This window comes from Clytia hemisphaerica, unplaced genomic scaffold (genome assembly GCF_902728285.1).
Source record: "Clytia hemisphaerica strain Z4C2 unplaced genomic scaffold, Clytia hemisphaerica genome assembly, whole genome shotgun sequence".
Taxonomy (NCBI): Eukaryota; Metazoa; Cnidaria; class Hydrozoa; order Leptothecata; family Clytiidae; genus Clytia; species Clytia hemisphaerica.
This window is the reverse complement of record NW_027103674.1, coordinates 2718309-2738407: the sequence shown is the minus strand read 5'-3', so window position 1 is coordinate 2738407 and position 20099 is coordinate 2718309. Positions and strand designations below refer to the sequence as shown.

Below are 20099 nucleotides of genomic sequence, written 5' to 3'. Positions count from 1 at the left end.
TCGTAAAAAGTGCAATTAAATAAAAACTTGCTTCATTTGCAACCTTCTATTGGACAGAATCGATCACGTGATGTATATTTTTCCAAAATTTGGGTTAGAAAAAGTGTATTTTCCTATAGGCAGCCTCACAGAAGGAATTTTTTAATTAGATATTATTGTTCTATAAACATTCATCTGTTTATTTTGTATCAGGCAACCTTCATGCACTTTTCATTCGTGAGATATCGCACTTCAAATCACATATATATTATTCAGATAACAGCATTTTATGAGTGTTTATTTATCCAGATGAAGATTAAGTGGTATCAGGCCGATCCGTAGTCAATTTGTCTAAAGATTGGTACCTTTATCTTTTGAAAACAATTCCAAAATTTGCAGTAAATGACAATTCAAATTTTCTATCAATTCAGTGGATGTCAAAAAGTGTGTCAAAATCTAGCTAAAAGCATAACACGCACTGCACACAGAGCTTTTTAAAGGAGTGCTCATTTCAATAGGAAAAGAATGGTTGTTCTCTTGGGACAAGTGTCTTCTAGAGGTAGTTGGTTATCTATTATTTTTACATCGTTGATTGGGGGAGGTGGATGGAACTCTAAAATATGGTAGCAATCACTTAAACATGTCGAGTTGTGGGTTTGTTGGAAATGTGGGACGTTGGGAATTTGACTCGGGGAATTCAAAAATGGGGTAAAATTTCTGAAAGGATGTTGAAATCGGGAAATACAGCCATTAATTAATTAACCCCTCTTATAACTTTAGCCTCTGATCTCCTAAAAATTATTAAACGGGTTGATAAAATTTCATTTTGCTTTATTTTTTTTGTTTATCGTTTAGAAATGCAAAATATAATAAGTTCATATGAAGAACGAAAAGAAAAAGTAAAAAACCTTTTCAAACCCGACAAGTAAGAATATTTAGATCTACTAATTTAGGTTCTATATATTCCTTTGTTTGTTCGTCCATTGACTCATATCACGGGCCATTTCACATTTTTCGAAAAGAATCATCGGTAATAAGGATCACCGCGCCCTTTTAAACCCTTTCTGTGCCCACGGAAGAAAAAATTGACAATTTTTGATTTTCGAGGCGATGCAGTTGTTTTCGGCGGGAGAAAATATTTTGAGCAGTCGATGGCATGTATATTTTGTCATCACCAGTTGTTAGCCGCCAGGCGCAATGTCAAATTCACTGGACATGACTTATAAATTTTTGCCCATTTTTTTTTGTGCGGCTGCTCAATTGATTCTAAAAAACATTATTTTGCAAAAGGGTTGTCGTTTTCGCAATGTCAAATAGACATGTCATGGGTCTGTCGAAAAATTTCCGGAACGTCAAATATACGACATGGGCACGGAAAGGGTTAACGACTTTCTGTTGGTCTATAATCTTTACATCTAACAAACATGAAGCCGTTATGATTGATTACTGACCGTGACATGGACTATTTTAAATAATTTCCTATAACGTATAAGGGTTTTATTTTTACATAAGTGTTCCCGTTTCGTATCAGACACATTTCATATAAGGCCAGTGTCTGCATTTTGTTATATTATGCTGATATAAGCGAAAAAATGTTTTTCTTTTCTTCTTTCTGACCAATCTTGCTCTACATACGGGTCAATCCAATGTGAAAAAGCTTGTGAATTAAAAGTGATGAGTAAGCAAACGATATCACTCTTATTTAAAAACAAAACCTTTAATACAGTGTCAAAAAAATGTCTATACTGTATCGGTAAGATATAAACCAATACAATGATTTTCTTTAAAGCTTAGATTTTAGCTCTTTTTTCTCTTTCTTTCTTTCACAGTGAAGGCCACTACAATCGTAACCTGTTCTTAGTTTCGCAATGTGTGTGTGGAGGTAGCTTAGCTGGATTTCTCATCGGAGGTCGTATTGGAGCACGAGTGGGCGCGGTTGAACACATCGAAAACACAACGCTATCTGTGTACACATCTTCAGTGCACGCACAGGTATAGCAAAGACTATAGATTTTATACATTTGAAAGTTTGACCAACGAAAAAGATTAGTTTTGATTAGTTTGCCTTAAGGCCGGAATCCACAGTTTCGCGCGAACAAAAAAAAAGTTGAAGGAAGTTCTACTTTTTTCATCCGTCACGTCAATTTCTACCAATGGAATTGCTTCATTTTTCAACCGACCAATGACCTTACAAAAACGTCAAACAGTTTTCGCTCATGTCGCGCGAAAGTGGAGACCGGCCTTTAGTCACTTTCTTATAATGTTGCCGTGGATTACTTTTATAAAGGTCAGACCAAAGGTTTTAAACGATCTTGTTTTAAAAGGATATGATATTATTGGTACGTAAAAATCTTCTCCTTATGTTGTATACCTTATCGGGGAAAACTTCGTCGGGGAAAAGTGACGAAATTTTGGTCAAGTGACGAATATTTTCCTGGACGAAAATTTCCCCCGGCCTTAATGCGTTTACCAACTACCAGCAAGTGACGAATTTTTCCCCGACGAAAATTTTCCCCGACGAAGTTTTCCCCGATAGGGTACCATGAATCATTTTAGCGTTGGTCCCTTTTAGTATGTTGTTGTTATGTGGTTTGTAGTCCTTTTGGCAAATCAACGTTTACAAGTGAGAAAAACTTGTATTGAGCTAAGCAAAATTGATACATTTTCTTTTCTTTTGTTACAGAGAGAGTACCATGGACGTGTTTTTATGGGCTTCTTGAGAAATGGATCCAAGTTTGGATGGAGAGCTGGTGTTTTCTCTGGCTTATACAGGTTTGTGTTATAGTTGATGGATCCAAGGCATAGGCTTACGTATAAAATTCGATGTGTTTATGAAAACTGCTGAAAATTATTTTGAAATTAATAGGGAAAACCTTTCAAAAATATGAAATATAGACCTTATCTTAAATCACGTTACAAACAACATTGCTATGGTAGTTGATTCCCGGAGGAGTTCATTAGAAGTTTACTCTATTTATAGTAGGCTGTATGCATTCCCTCTGATATGTTTTGATATAGGGGATGCGTATGGTGTACAAAATCCCGTCACAGAGTTACCCCCGTCTTTATTTTTTGATTTTGAATTGCTTGATATTGGTAAGTTTTATAAGAGAGATCTTTAAATTTCATTTGAATTTGAATGCCTAGAGGTTAATACAATCATTGGATTTCTGAAATAAAAAAAAAATTGAAACAGGCTACCACAAATTTGGGGTAACTCTGTGACGAGAATTTCAGACACGATTAACATGCCCTATATCTGGATTTCTAAATATTTTTAAGAAAATGGAAACAGGCTACCACAAATTTGGGGTAACTCTGTGACGAGAATTTCAGATACGATTAGCATGCCCTATATCTGGATTTCTAAACATTTTTTAAGAAAATGGAAACAGGCTACCACAAATTTGGGGTAACTCTGTGACGAGAATTTCAGATACGATCAGCATGCCCTATATCTGGATTTCTAAACATTTTTTAAGAAAATGGAAACAGCTTACCACAAATTTGGGGTAACTCTGTGACGAGAATTTCAGATACGGTGCGTGTAGCCTATACAGGAGAAAAAATATTTTAGACTCGGGCTTGCTTTTCTATTTCAATCTACTGTTAAGACCGGTCTCCACTTGCACGCACTGCGATCGCACCTTTTGGCATCAATAATCCTTTTTGCTTTTTGAAAAACGATTACGTCAGAAAAATGTAGTGCGAGCTCGAAAAAAAAGTTGAACACATTTTAACTTTTTTCAACCGTTACGTCAGATCGCGCCAATGGAGTTGCTTCATTTTTCTTTTGATCAATAGCGTTGAAGCTTTGCTCGAAATAGTGCGATCGTAGCGCGCGCAAGTGGAGACCGGTCTTTGTAGTCTAAAACTGGTTCAAAAATTCTTTATTTTCCAGTTTGTTATTGGTAACGTTGAACGAAGCAAGTGACACCAACAATAACGCCTCATCATTCCTCATATCCGGTGGTAGGTGCTTTGTATCATTAATCTCCGGTTAAGGAGTTTCTGAAAATCAGTGTTTTTCATTTGTAATACATCTTTTTCCGAGCCGTTTCGTATAAAAAGTCACTAAAATTACGAGTAAACAAACCATCCCATTGGCTAAAAGCAAAAAAATGTGCAGAGTAGGAGAAAAATGCTCTTACTCTGGTCATTTTTTTTGTTTATGTTTTTGCTTTTAGCCAATGAGATGTTTTGTTTACTCGAAATTTTGGTGACTTTTTATACGAAGCAGCTAACCGTAAAAAGGTGTATTGTGCGTAAAGACAATAGTCAGGTTCGATTTTCCGATCTTTCCGGTTTGATTTTCCGATTTGGTTTGCCTTTGTGCTTGCAGTTACTAGGATATACTCTTTTAAATTTTATGTTAAAGATATATTAAGAAAGGTTGACCACTGACAATTGTCGGAGTTTTTAGCCGTCATTACGGCTGTTTTATTTTATTTCTATTTAAAAGCTGAAATTTTGTAAATCGTGTCAGCGTATTCATGATGTTCATGACGTAATGTTTCATACAAAAACACCCAACAAGCGCCTGGGTGCTTGTTGCCACTAGTTTTATTATTTGAATTCAAAATAAGTGGCAAACACTGCTTTGGGTTGCTTCTGAATAAAATTCGTTTTTATATGAATATCACGAATCAAGGCTTAGCGACTCAATTGCATTAAAAATATTTTCTCGAGTTTAGATTTGTTTTCAATATTGCATTTTCGTAGCGGGAAATTAATGGTTCCACTACTTGATGCACCGAAAGTGGTAGAACAACTTTTTCTTGAATACTTGTGGTGGGGCTTCGCTTGACATTAGGCAAAGTTTGAACACTGCAATGACGTCATCTTTACCACTTTTTAAATAACTCCGATCAAAGATGGCGGATATCACTTTTGCTTCAGTTATGAAGGTCAGTGGTCTTCTTTAGATCCACTTTATAGCATCCTGTTAAACCTTAAATTTTAAAAGTAACTTTTCATCAAGTTCATTAATTTATTGTTAACTTTTTAAAGCACTGACTGGCATCGTCTATAAATGTTTATCTGGTTGGCGTTCAATGGTGGTAGGAGCAATCATTGGGTCTGCTCTCAGGTAACTCTTTTGGTGATTATCTGGGGATGTTTTTTTTAGTTTTTTCAAAAATCTAGATTTTCAAGGCCTTGGCACTGTTCGTTCAGTTATTTCTGCTCCAATCGGGTCTATGAATAATTTGAAGCATCTGAAGTTGAGCCCAGTGCGTTGCGCACTTTCGACTACCCTTATCGGGGAAAACTTCGTCGGGGAAAAGTGACGAAATTTTGGCCAAGTGACGAATATTTTTCCCCGACGAAAATTTGCCCTGGCCTTATTGCGTTTACCAACTACCAGCAAGTTACGAATAATTTTCCCCGACGAAAATTTTCCCCGACGAAGTTTTCCCCGATAAGGTATTTCGAATTCACCAGGATTAATATGAATGTCATTCCGTTGCGTACAATACTCAAAGATAATCCAAAAGCTAATGTCACCCAACCAAACTAACCTCGATGCCAATTCCTTTATGACGTTTCTATTGGTTTAGCGTTAAACATTACGGGGGAGAGGTTTAAATCTTGAGTTACAATCCTTCAGTTCAGTTTAGTTACTTTGCTTTTGTTCTGTTTTGAGGTCCATAGTTTTCTAAACAAATTTCAGTGGCGATGATGATGAAAGATGAAAGTTGTTTTGGGTCAGCTGTCGTAAGCTTTCTCACCAAAGATTATTTCCTCTTTTTTTCGCAGTGTTCCTCCAGCACTTTTTACTGCCTCGATTAATCAATTTGCATCAGAAGAAGTGAAAAGCCAACTAAGTATTTTCTATTTGGATGAACGAGCAGAGACTACAAATCAAGATGGTAGCCGTAATAATGACAGGTAAATAAACTTTGGTTTCAGCTTTCAAAAACCATATAACAAACATCTCAAACCCTTGACAGTTGCAACATGTTGATTGGTGTTCTTTTAACAGGCCGATTATTAACCCAGTTAATTAGGCCCATTTTACAAGAGTTCATTCGACACACTGCTTCAGTAATATAGCGTCTTCGGTGCTTTGTTTTTTTTATATTTATGGATTGTTAAATTTGACTTTGAATATTGTACAACTAAGATCAACCTACAGTGAACGCTAATTCGAACTTCTGTAATTCGAATCTTTCTCTAATTCGAACTTTTCTCAGTTACCGTGGAGGGAAAAGTCACCTAAAATACTCGAATACACGCTTTTATTTATAAGAATACACTTTATAAGAATGTCCATGATGAAAATGGTCGAAAAATTAAGAATATGGTAAGAATATAAACCATAATGGAATGTAGCAATTGAACCCGCGAATGGCATTTTTAAGCTCTCCGGGCGTGTATTACATGTTAAATCTAGGTTAAATTTCGATCTTAACCTAAGAATACCGTAAGAATGTTTTAGGATGATTTTCGCCGAAAAGTTAAGAATATCCATAATGAAATGAAAAAAACACCATTCTTATAAAAAAGCGTGTATCATTCAAATTTTTCTCTAATTCGAAGAAAATTTTTGATCGAATTAGAGAGGGTCAACCGTAGCTTAGATTTCCACGCTAGGTGATTATCATCATTAGGTTTCAAACACGTCACCTATACTGCCGAAAAATATTGTACCGATGGCACATAAAGTGCGGGTAAAAAAACTTTTCCCAAATCTAAAACTCAAGGCTGGACTCGCCATGGCAATGCTCGGTGTTTAAAAAAATAGAGGCGTTTTCTAACACATCTGGTATAAGTACAGCAAAGGGGCAGAGCCGAAGAATCTTCACTAAAATAGCTTAAAATAGCTTAAAAAGCTCTATACGAAAACGCGACATTTTGACAGGTCGTCCTTATAATTTTCGTTAAGTAAACAAAAACTTTACTTCTTATCAAAGCTAGAAAAGTGCACCTGTTTCGGAAAAATTGTACGATGGCCCCTAAGGCTCACCACGCACTTCCAGTTCTTATAAAATTTGTGAACTAGAACTGTCTAGGGTCATGGCCCGGAAGGCTCACGAGACAATGCGCACTTGCGAGTTTTTTTGTGACAATACTGCGCACTTCTAAAAATATTTTCGAGACGCAAAAGTCTCCCTCGAATAGATACCGAGTTGTAATAAATGAGTTCATGATAATAGCGAAATAATTTGTGGTTTGACGAGTTGTAAATCTAGTCTGTGATTCATATATAACAACATTTTTTGATGAAAGAACAAAGTTGATATTTGGTCACTTTTTGCTTCCCCGATTTAAGCCCGAAAATTCCCCGATTTTTGCTACTAGGGGGAAATTTTGCTGACCAGCACTTAACTCGGAAATTTTAACCTGTAACTCTTGATATGAACAACTCGGAAATTTTAACTCATTTTGCGTAACTCGACATTAATTTTAAAGACCAAACAAATTTTCATTGTGCGGGCCGCTCGCTTGGAAATTTCTCGCCGTGACAAAAAGTCAGAAGTGCGCAGTGTCACTTGAGCCTTCTGGGCTATTGACCCTAAACAGTTCTAGTTCACAAATTCTATAAGAACTGGAAGTGCGTGAAAACTAGAAATGTGTGTTTTGAGCCTTCTGGGCCATCGTAAAATTGTTATCCTCTGCTTAGTCTAGCATGCTAACCAACAATTTTAGACGTAGTAGAGAATAAGAAAAAGAAAAAGTAATGGAATGAGGAACAAACTGATATTATCTCGTAACAATTATTGTAGTATTATATAACATAGGTATTACCGCTAATTAATTTTTCGAAAATTCTCCACCCAGGACATTCTTATTCCAACCCCCCCCCCGCTTATTAAATTACATGTACATGTCAAAATCAGTGAACCTTTTGTAATCAGTCGTTGAGCCAAATGTGGTCACAAACCGTCCCCTGTCACAAATTTCAACGAAACTTTCCACATACAATATGTATATCATATAAAGAAAAACATGAAAGTGAAAATCCAAAATGGTACCCTGAAAAATGATTACGTCATAGATTTTTCTTGTGTTTTTTTCAGAAGTAATTGATTATAGTAATAATAGTATTGCTCCTACAAAATATATAATTATTGCGCTAAGTGAAAAATAAATGCTTACCAATGAATAAAATGTTTAAATGATATAATTATTATTGGTTATTAATAATCAAAGTTTAAATGATATATTTGAAGAATATTTAGATTGAAGAATTCAAACAGAAAGAATCTTTTTCAACCTGTTTCCCCCAATAGCCTGGGGGCAACTTTTAATACTTTTTAATAGAAAAGATGGAAGTGTACTTAACATCAGACTTCATCGAGCCCTGCGTCATCCAAAAATGAATTCATTAAATCAAATTTAACCAATTTTATAATTATAAACGAGTCTTCATCATAAAGAAAACCATCCTCCAATTCGAATTTTGTTCCGTCTACAGTAACTTTCACCTCTTTATCTTCCTCGTTTACATGCAGTAGGCAACAATCTTCAATTTTATCTGTGTAGAATAGAATAAAGTTTGTACAACTGTTATCGACATCAATAGCACTTGCTACGTAAGAAGAAATATGGAACCATTTGTTTTGAATGCTAAGTTCCTTATTGAACTCGTCAATATCAATAAATGTTTTCAATGAAATATATTCTTGCTGGTAGCATGGCAGCTTTATAACGCCTTTCAAAATATCACCTTCGTTTAAATCAAAGATCAATTTATCATATTTTGCTTCCCAATCCTTCGGGAATACGAAGGATTCACTGTATTCTTTAATAGCATCATTTAAAGTTTCGAGATAAAAACAATCATCGTCATCGTCATCTTCTTCATTGACTGCATCAACAAGATCATACCATTTCTTTTCGCTTTCTTCCATGACTCTTTCACCGGTGACATGCATACAACTGTCAAATTTGTCGTTGACTGCTGGATTACTCAATGTTTTGTGTAATTTACTTGCACGATCAGCGAAAGTTTTTAAATGTTTGATTTCTACTGATTGATCATCTAAAGATTTTTCTATTTTTTCGATCCTTGTTGTCTGGTCTCTTTGTTGTTCTCCATCAGCTTTTGAGTCTTTGTTATCAAGCTTGCTTTCGATTTGTGCAACCTTTTGAGCGTTGACTTGGATAACGCTAGCTTGTGACTCGACTCTATCATAAATGCTGTTAATTTCTATTTGCAATTCATTCAGTTGGTTGTATTTATTTGTAAGCTCGGATTGCAGACTAGTGATTTGTTTTGCCTGCTCTTTCATTTGTTGCCGATCTTCCAGTCTATCCGTTGTTAACTTGATGATTTGTTGCCGATCTTCCTCTCTATCCGTTGTTAACTTGATGATTTGTTGCTGATCTTCCTCTCTATCCGTTGTTAACTTGATGATTTGTTGCCGATCTTCCTCTCTATCCGTTGTTAACTTGATGATTTGTTGCTGATCTTTCTCTATATCCGTTGTTAACTTGATGATTTGTTGCTGATCTTCCTCTCTATCCGTTGTTAACTTGATGATTTGTTGCCGATCTTCCTGTCTATCCGTTGTTAACTTGATGATTTGTTGCCGATCTTCCTCTCTATCCGTTGTTAACTTGATGATCTGTTGCTGATCTTTCTCTATATCCGTTGTTAACTTGATGATTTGTTGCTGATCTTCCTCTCTATCCGTTGTTAACTTGATGATTTGTTGCTGATCTTCTTGTCTATCTCTACTTAGCCTTTGGATAGTATCCAGTAACATTAATTGGTGTGCACCATGTTTTGCTTGGTTATGTTTCTCTAAGTTTCTCCGCTCCACCTGTCACAGAAATAAGAAATCAAAAAAATTGATCCAGAACAACTGGGGACGACGTTTTAAATCAGCGCTTTTACAGTCTTCGATTTTGTGGGTCAAACCTGCTGGTAATCAAAAATCGCTAACTTTGATTTTCAGAAAATTGTAAATTTATTTCGTTTGCTATTATATTTTTTGAAACATAATTAAATCTGGCTATTTAGAGCAAAATAAGGAACAGCTGAAAATTTTTTGCAAAGATTGATTATCAGGGGTGGGATGGAAAAAAATTGGGGGCTGTTTATTAACCAACTGATAGTAATTTTCTTACATTTGATTGACATCCAAAGTCATAATAAGAACATTGCACCAATTGATGTGAACATTTCGGTTCGTGAAACTTAAAGAAAGAAAGAAAGAAGTACCTTTTTTATGATAACTGTAAATTAATGACGAGAAGCAGCTTTTCTTATTTTTTTGGCACTTTGGGCCTAAAATTTTTTTTATACTGTACTTATTTCTAGGATGAATATATTACTCTATCAAATACTTCCTAATTTGCTTAAAATTCAGCCACTTTAGTCTCTGTTCTAGGCATTGTTCTAAAATTTTTAGGCATTTTTAGGCTCTGTTTTCTTATCAAATTTGTTTGAAGGTCCAAGAAAATCACCCTTAAGGGCGGCACATACCCGTACCTCCATTTGCCTAAATACCCTCTCCCGGGTGCCAACCCAAACTATGCACTTGTTACGAGCCTTATCAACGTAGATCTAATATTCACAACGTCCATATAACATTAGATGAACGTTTTTGTGCCAGCTGGATTTGTTACGAACCTTATAATCTTTGATACAACCAACCCAATCACATTGTTTGCGTAAACATTTGACTGGAACTGTCGTTTGAATCAAACGATCCAACGATTTCACCCAATTTTTCTGAGATAAATAAAAAAAGAAACAATTTGACATTTAAAAGTCCAGAACGAGCTTTTGACACATTTGATAAAACCCTCGAGCGAATTGGGACAAGCTCGACAAGACGGGGGAACGCCCACCGCAACAATAACAAATTGTCAGCCAAATATTTATTGACAATATATTGACGAACCTTTTTTGTATGGCTGATGAGGTAAAGCTATTCCCCATGAAATTTAATTTTTTAAAGGGGACGTCTGCCCAAATTTTTGTCACACATTTTTTGTTACATTTAGAAAATTTAGAACAAGACGATCAAAACGAGCTATATATTATTGAAAGTTTTTTTCTCAATGCGTAATAATAGACGTTTGAAAATTTCCCTTCTTTTTAAATCTGTGACGTAACAAATGTTACTTCTATTTTTTAAACAACATTTGTTAAACAAGATTTTCAGTAAAAAGAGAGAGATTTCATAATTATTAAACAGAAAAGTCGATCTGCTTTCTTTCCTTCAGAAAATTTTATCTGTTCATTAGTTTTATCTAGTTTATCTATACTTGGCTGAAATACGATCTCTTCTGAGTATAGAATTAGTGCCTTGGAAAATGGAGGATCTCTGTTCTAGAAATCGCTGGCGAAAAAGAGCAGATATTTGTGAGTTATTCGGAGAAATTTGTTATTAAAAGAAAGAGGAGGGGAACATTATCTACGTCACATATTTACTCTCCTTCGTTTATTTTCTCCATCGTAGAGTCAAAACAATAGAAATTAAAATTTGAATAACTCAGCCAAAAAAAAAGATTTTTTGTTCGTTCTTTTTGCAATCACTTTTTTTTCATCGTAGGTATCTTCTCTAAAAAAATGGTAAAAATTATATCCCAAAGCTGACGTCCCCTTTAAACCAACCCCCCCCCCGAATGTAAATAATGAATGTTACCTCTTCTGGTTTGTATTCTGTTTGACAAATGCTGCAGTAAAACTTTGCGTTCCTTGATAAAAAAAAATATATATGAAAAGCTGATGAAAAATGATAATGAAAACGTTTTTATAGTTTACAGTTTTATGATCTAGTTTTGTTGAAATTTGGTTCACCCCCCCCCCATTGACAATTTCAAGAAGTTGATCGCCTACCGTATTACACTTATATAAATACTAACGCAAATTGGGGTTACCCTCTTGTTAATAAATTGTCTCATTCATTTTTACCACGTTTAATACTTGGTTAATTATGTTATTGCACAGTAATAGGTAAGTCCCAAGCTCGTTTAGCAGCTGGTCTCTTTAAAAGTGGATGTCTTAAAATACACTTTCCAAATAAAATATATATTCCTTACTCTTTAAGTCTCTCCTTTTGATCGTGCTCATATCTTTCCAAACACTTCCCACACATTATATGTTCGCACCCCAAATCTGTTGCATCTCGAATGATACACAAACATATCGGACACTCGAACTCCTTTCGGTCTTGTCCGGCAATTACGAATTGGAAACCAGTTGGTACTGCATTGATTTTCTCTGTGCACTCTCTGCATTTATTTGATGTTGACCTTTCTAGCAAGGGAGCCAAGCAAATGGAACATTGCTCTTTGATGTTAGAAGATTGAACATCCAGTCTAGTTGATTGTTCTTCTTGTAACAATTCTTCTTTATTGTTAGAGGCCATTTTTTCGTTCTACTTTCTCTTTACAAAACTTGTGTACAGCATCCCTTCTTATCAGAACGAATGGGCTGATAATTTTTTGCACTTTTTACTTAAGTGCAAGGTATGTTTTGATAGTCCTCATGTGACTCTGACTGCTCTTTCTAAAATAAACATTCTATGATAAAGAGACACTCAAAAAAGAGGAGCCTTCATGGTCCAAGTACAAGTTTTTTTATTAGAACATCCATAATTTTCGAAGCCTTAGGAGGTTCTTAGCTGTTGAATTTTAAGCCTAAAAATGTCCTTAAAGGTTACTTTTTTCACCTTTTTTAGAGTATTTTTGTTCATCATATAAAGGCCCACTTAAAGAGAGGAATTATCATGATCTAAGTTTTGAGTGAAAACATGTAGCGAACACTGACCTTTGTATATACCCTGGAAAGTCTTTTTGCAGTTTTCACTAAAATGCAAGGCATGTTTTGAGAGTACTCATGTGACAGCTCTATCCAAAATAAACATTACATTATAAAAAGACACTAAAGTAGAGGAGTTATCATGGTCCAAGTTTCGAGTCAAAACATGTAGCGAACACTGACCTTTGTATATACCCTGGATATTTTTTTGCAGTTTTCACTAAAACGCAAGGCATGTTTTAATAGTACTCATATGTGACTACTTTATCCAGAATAAACATTACATTATAAAAAGTCACTAAAGAGAGGAATTATCATGATCTAAGTATCAGATTTCTTTCGAGTCAAAACGTGTAGTGAACACTGACCTTTGTATATACCCTGGATATTTTTGGACCTACCGGGAGGTCCTTTAATTTGACCGTTGTCCGTTCGTCTGTTACAAGCTTTTCTCGGGATTGGCTCATTAGTTTTTTTTTATTTTTTGCACAATGATACAAAATGGCAATGCCTGAAAAGTGACGGAGCCCGATTTTTGAAAAACATTTTTGGGGGCAAATTTGGGCCAAAAACTACCTAAAAATAAGGTTTTTTGGATTTTATGCAAAATTGCTTCATTAGTTTTTCCTGATTTTTGAATCGAATCTATTGATTCTTCTCGAAAGAAATGGTGTATATTTATTAATAGTATGAATTCTAGAATTTTTGGCCGACTTGGTTTCACCTGAAGATAACTCGAAAGTTCAAATAATGTACTACAATTTCAAGTTACGTAACTCGAAAAATGAAATTTAAGATTTATTTTCGAGTTACGTAACTCTAAAACAAAATTTAAAAAAGATATTTCGAGTTACAAAACAACAGTAAAAAACTTTTTCGAGTTAAAAAGCCCACTTATGACGTCATAATTTGAGACTTGTGACGTCACATTTGTCGTAACTCGGGTTTTTGTAACTCGGGTTTTTGTAACTCGAGTTTTTGTAACTCAGGTTTTCCGGGCCTCCAATACCAATAGTAAAATGTAGAACACCTACTTTTATCTGATTTTGATCAACAGGTAGGTCCATTCAGCATGTTGCTTGTTTTTCAGTTTTCACTAAAATGCAAGGCATGTTTTGAGAGTACTCATGTGACAGCTCTATCCAAAATAAACATTACATTATAAAAAGACACTAAAGTAGAAGAGCTATCATGGTCCAAGTTTCGAGTCAAAACATGTAGCGAACACTGACCTTTATATACCCTGGATATTTTTTTTGCTATTTTTGATAGTTCTCATGTGACCAGTAGTGTGGCGGTCGACCAAAATTCGGACAAACTGGGAAGGCCATTTTAGAAGATACTACACGCTTTTTTTTTATAAGAATACACTTTATAAGAATGTCCATGATGAAAATGGCCAAAAAACTAAGAATATGCTAAGAATATCACCATCATGGAATTTTGCTACTAAAGCTAAGAATGCCATTTTAAGAGCATTTTCAATTATAAATTATCAATTATCCCCAAGTTAGGCTCACTCCTTTTACAAAAGTGCCATTTTATGCTTGAGACGTATGTACTAAATGTTTAAAATCTAGTATGAATTAGGATCCCAACCTAAGAATGTGCTGTAAGAATATTTTAGGATGATTTTCCCAAAAAAGTTAAGAATATTCATGATGAAATGGATTTACACCATTCTTATGCGCCCGCTATTAAAAGTAAATATCTCTCTAAAAAGAAAACTTATGGGTATTTATCTCTTTTCGGCCGGAATTTGCTAATTCTAAGGTGTCAAAAGGCAGAGAGGCGCCGGAATTAGTAATCAGAGACGTCTTTTTTATGCCCTTTGTATTTCGGCGCGACTCCTGAGGAAGGAGTCGATTACGTCACGCTGATTTTTGACTGGACACCGCCAGTAGAGAATAAAGAGCGCTGCGACCCACCCACCATTCAATACCACCCATAGAGGCGGTAAAGTCGGGCAACGCCCATCTCCAATCGTGGTTGTTTACTTATCAAAACCGAGCCTACATATGCTTATGATGCACTTGATTCAAAAGCGACCGTATATGTGCAGCCAAAAATTAGGCCTTAAAAATCTGAGCCTTATTACAATGCAGAGAAAATTTATTCAAGTTTGAGTAAATGTAGGTGAAAAATCGACCCTGTATTTTCTTGAAGTTTTTGTCCATTTTAAGGCAGAAAACTTTCAGAATTTCTAAGATTTTGTCAAAAATACTTCGGCTCACTCAGAGTGCACTTTCACTCATCTTCGCTCATTTCGACCTTTTACAGTGCATTTACTTACCATGAGACCCCCCCCCGGCAGAAAAACATATTTATCATACCAACCAATTCTTTTCCTTCAGTAACCAAGCTGGGGTGTGACCCCAATTAAGTTTGTGTGATACGTGCTGCGTATTCTGACATCACCACTTCTCATCTACAGTGACCTGGCGACATCTCCCCCGCAACCGTTGGATGTGATTATCGGAAGTCTCTCACAATCTCTTCACTATGACCAACAACAAGATGAAGATGGTCAAAAAAAAGAAGATCAATAACACACTCCTCCCTCTATTTCATTCAATTTCTATCAAGGTACTTACTACTTATTGGACCTACCCCGGTGGGGTGGAGGTCCTATAAATTAACCCGTGTTCGTTAGTTAGTTAGTTAGTTAGTTCGTTCGTTAGTTACCAACTTTTCTCGAGATTGGCTCATTCAATTTTTCTGATTTTTTGCACAAATGTGCATTATTATAAACCCTCGAATGTGACGGAGCCCGATTTTCGAAAAAAAAATTTTTCCGGCCGGTAGAACCGGAAATATCCCGAAAAAAGCGGTTTTTTGAGATTTTCTCGAGATTTTATCATTAGTTTTTTGCGATTTTTTGCACATAGATGCACATTAGTACTGCCGAAAAGGTGTCGAAAACCGTTTGCCGAAAAAAAAAATTTTTTTTCCGGTCTGTAGAACCGGAAATGTGCCGGAAATCGTCGTTTTTTCACATTTCCGTCACATTTTTTCAACTTATTTAATTGTTTCTTTACAGAAAAGTGTTCTTTATGATGATGCCCAAAACTTAGCATTGTTTGATTTCCCAAAAAATCATCCTTTGAATCCGGAACTCCTTAAAAATCGCCGGAACAGGCGAAAACCGGCGTAAAACGGTTTTCCTTCATTTTTTCAACTTAAACTCGACAGATTTTCATGATTTTTCGCACAATGATGTAAAATGGCAATGCCCAAAATTATACATTACTTCCATTAAATTCTAATTATTCGTTTTATAAATAGGTAGGTCCATTAAAGTATTACTTGTTATTTTTATCTTTATCTTCACCTTTGTCATTGATTGAAATAGAATCTACAATACAGTACAATGTATTGCCTGAAGATTGCGCCAGTATGATTTGACATGTAGCAATTGCAAGTTAGTTCTTTAGTCAGTAGACTGTTAGAAAGTTTTAAGCGCTTCTAACTGGTCATGAACGCTTTGATCATATTGGATCTTTGATTGAAATAGAATCTACCATACAATGAATTGCCTGAAGATTGCGCCAGTATGATTTGACATGTAGACACCCCTGAGTCAGTGGCCCGGTCGTCAGATCCACCCCGGTGAGTAGCCCGGTGAAAAAAATGCCTAAAAACAGGCCAAATTTTGTCCCCGGTGGAAAATTGGTAACCCCGGTCAAAAAATAATCAAAAATTTGAACCCGGTCAAATTTTAGAAATTTATAGTTGAGGCCCGGTCAAATATCATCCTTTTTAGGTCACCCCGGTCAAAAAAGGGAAATGCTTATCGCCATGTACCGAAAAATTGAAAAATTGAACCCGGATGTTTATTGGAGTTATTTTTTCATCAACCTATTTCAATGCTTCCAGTGAGTCTACATTCTAAATACAAGGTCAATCTGAAGAGTAGTTCAAGATTTATGGCTAGTTTTCTGTTTAATTAAATCATGCGAAATTAAGACAGTTTTGCCATGAAGGATGCACATACCCATAATAAATGAAAATGTAGAAATTGACAAACTAAAATGTTATTTTTTCCAATAAATAATTGCAAATACAAAAAAATATCTTTGCTAGCGAATACGTGCATCAAACGACCCATTCAAGTTTTCAACAGTTTTCAGTGAAATTACATAAAACCCAAACGATTTAAAGTCTAATACATTGAATATGCGTAAAATATTCTCATATAAACAATCTTAAATGTGTTCCTAGGGTTATGATGGAAAGCTCTTCAAGTTAAGTAATCGCAAAATTGTAACACAAATTTATTTTTCTTTGTTAATTTCATTTCTTTTTCACTTTGTTAGTTTTCTTCTTATATTATTGTTCTGTTTAAAGTGTATGTAAAAAGTTTAAGAAATATTTATTTAGAAAGAAAATAATACAGTAAATAAGAAATGAAACTGACAAATAAATATGAATTTGTGTTGCAATTTTCGATTACTTTTTAAACTTGAATAGCTCTTTACATTTAGTTTGTTTTAATTTCAACATTTTATTTCATTTGATATACGGCTTAGTAACCTTAAAACAGACCTGTTTTAGGCTATCAAGGAGGGCTAGAATTTAAAAAAATGTGCTCGTCGGCGCCAACCATGGTGGCGCCTCCTTAGTCAGTACATCATTGCTCTACGTATCACTTTCAAAATTAACACACCTTGTATTGACAAAATCAAGTTTAACTATAATATAAATTTGTTTGGTACCAAGATTTGACGGTTTGTGTAATTTACGATGCGCGATCCAACGATTCACGATGCGCGATGCACGATCCATGCATATATTATGTTAATTATTCTAATTATGCACGAATAAGTTTTCATAATGCTAGCTACAAACATCCTATAACAATAACGAAAAAAAATTAAAAAAAGAAGGGGAAATAATTTATCATAATCAGAATGATTAAAATAACTTTATATCTTCTGTGTAGAAAAAAACTGAAAGAAAAAGCCTTGACGTCATAGAAAAGTTTTGGCGCGAAAAATTTATTAAAGCACATACTCATTTTTGTACGTTCATTATTTTTTAAGAACAGTGAATAAGGTAAATAAGGAATCATTGGCTACATTATTACTTTTGGCATGTTCTTATAAAAGCATTTCACCAACTGAATTGCAATAACTGGTGCTTTTATTTATTTGATATTTTTCTTTGTTTGATGATCAAGTTAATTCATTTGATCTTTCTCAAAAAAGGTGAGTTTAGACACGCGCTCTTTATTAAAAAACGTCTTCCCTACTTCACCACAACATTGTAAATTTTTGTTTATAACCCTGTCTCAATCCAATGCATTTGGTTGGTTTAATCGGAGAAACGTTTTTTTTTTTAAATAAAGAAAGCAAAAAGGTTACAAGATATTCAATTCAAAGCATGGGCAAAAAAGTTCATGTTCTGATTTGATTTGATTGTTCAGGTTAAAATATATACACGCATACTTTACATTGGTTTTCCAGGAATACAAAAGAAGGAATTAAAATATGTGATTACTAAAACCTATAAATGCATAATTAGAATAATTAACATAATATATGCATGGATCGTGCATCGTGCATCGTGAATCGTTGGATCGCGCATCGTAAATTACACAAACCGAAGATTTGATCTGAATTATTTTTTGCCTAAACTCAATTTAATAAAAACTTTGAGGCTAAACAATACCGAAAACAGTGTATAACAGTTCTGAGCTTGGAATGACTGAATATTAGCCAAATTGAGGTTTAGCATTACAAGCAGGGAGTATAAAAAGCATTAGAACAATTTGAGGCTTAAATAAAAATAGTAGTCATAGCATCAAAAGATTTTACTGGTCTTTATATAAAAAAAACTGTACCCCGGTGAAAATTTACCTCAAATTTTCAAACCCGGTGACTTTATTCAGTCAAAAATCTGCCCCGGTGAAATCCTGTTATTTTCTTAGCCACCCCGGTGAGCTTTTAAACTCTACCGGGTTACTGAGACAGGGGTGTATGTAGCAATTGTAAGTTAGTTCATTAGTCAGTAGACTGTTAGAAATTTTTAAGCGCTTCTAACTGGTCATGAACGCCTTGATCATATTGGGTACTAGATACAAGGGAAATGAAGCTTTTGGATTCCCTATTTAAGTTGTGCGCTATAGTGGGGGTGGAATGCTTGTTATTCTCATAAGCTTAAAGTTAAAGGGATAATCAGATAGGCTGCATGCATCCCCAAATTAGTTTTGATATAGGGGATGCGAATCAGGCTCTGATATCGCTTCCGAGAAAATTACCGAACAGCTATGTATTTTGCAGAATTTTGGCGACTTGTATTTTTCAAAAAACTCGATGTGTATTGTTTGAGTTATTTGATGACGTAAATAGAAATCAAATAAAGATTCAAATAAAAAGAACATATGGCTAGAAATCTCTCTTTCTCCTCTATTTCTTTTTGTTTATCGAAATTAATTGAATTAGCAAACAAAACTCTCAAGATAACAAAAGACGACAAACTGTCAATCAAAGTTCTCTATCATTCAACTCTTTTTTTGGTTAGCAGATTTTTTGCTAAGTTCGGAACGGTTTTGTGAGCCTGATTCGCATCCCCTATATCAAAACTTATCAGAGGGGATGTGGGCAGCCTAATAATCAGATGGTTTGAGATATTTAGATTACAGAAACCGTCCTTCGTCCTTAGTAAAACCTCAAAGTATTTTTGTGTAAAAATTTTCCAAAATCGAGATATCAAAATTTGAAATTTTTGAAAATGGGTTCTTACACGGTTCTTACGTTGAAATTTTCTATTGTTTTCAACCTGAAAGCTAGCCTGGGAATCCAAGCGTCTCTTTTATAAAATCGAGAAACCCCGTTATTGCTACTAAGTTAATGCCGTAGACTTTTGTTAAACGAAGGAAAATATGAGGAATGATAAAAGGGTCGCTTGGTGGGGGTTGCGCAATCTCAGTCGAAATTCGGATGAAACATTCTGATTGGCTTATTTTGTCTCTCCGATTCTAATTCTGATTGGCTGACGAAATTCAGATATTTTCTTTTCGCGGTGAAATCAAAATCAAAACATTGAATAATTAAGGAAAAAAATGGCGGCTGCAGCAGTAACCAAACTTGAATCTCTTCGAAATTTTTGTAATGGTTTAACTGGGTTTGAGCTAAATACAAACAACTTGAAGCTGTTGATAGTATTTTGATGGGGAAGGATACACTTTGTATTTTGCCAACTGGTTTTGGAAAAAGTTTGATTTATCAAATCTTGCCAGCTTGTGTCAAGAAGTTCAGACCTGATATCAAGAAACCCACTTGTTGTTGTTATCTCCCCACTTGGTTGCACTCATCAAAGACCAAGTCCAATCCTGTAATACGAATCAAACACTTGGCTTAAAGGCTTCTTCACTTGAATTTTCCAAATATCTCAAATT

The 20099-nt window shown here is 35.0% G+C and overlaps 2 protein-coding genes across 2 annotated transcripts; one reads left to right on the top strand and one right to left on the bottom strand.

Annotated features, from left to right (window-relative positions):
- Positions 1 to 504: 504 nt before the first annotated feature.
- On the top strand, positions 505 to 15226 carry LOC136803573 (complex I assembly factor TIMMDC1, mitochondrial-like; the record flags this gene model as incomplete). Its single annotated transcript, XM_067060309.1, is given in 8 exon segments — positions 505 to 538; positions 835 to 904; positions 1809 to 1971; positions 2663 to 2751; positions 3881 to 3951; positions 4990 to 5068; positions 5737 to 5868; positions 15135 to 15226. Coding segments are annotated over 8 exon segments (730 nt in total), but the record flags the coding sequence as incomplete, so codon positions are not given.
- Positions 8168 to 10659, bottom strand: LOC136803509 (putative leucine-rich repeat-containing protein DDB_G0290503). Its single transcript, XM_067060249.1, has 3 exons — positions 10562 to 10659; positions 10057 to 10125; positions 8168 to 9749 (listed from the first exon to the last, which is right to left on the bottom strand). The coding sequence occupies exon 3, from the start codon at positions 9690 to 9692 to the stop codon at positions 8268 to 8270; it is 1425 nt and encodes a 474-aa protein (XP_066916350.1). The 5' UTR covers positions 9693 to 9749; positions 10057 to 10125; positions 10562 to 10659; the 3' UTR covers positions 8168 to 8267.
- Positions 15227 to 20099: the final 4873 nt, after the last annotated feature.

Excerpts from the sequence above, each read along its gene's own strand:
- LOC136803509 (XM_067060249.1), bottom strand. The coding sequence starts at position 9,692 with ATGTTACTGGATACTATCCAAAGGCTAAGTAGAGATAGACAAGAAGAT.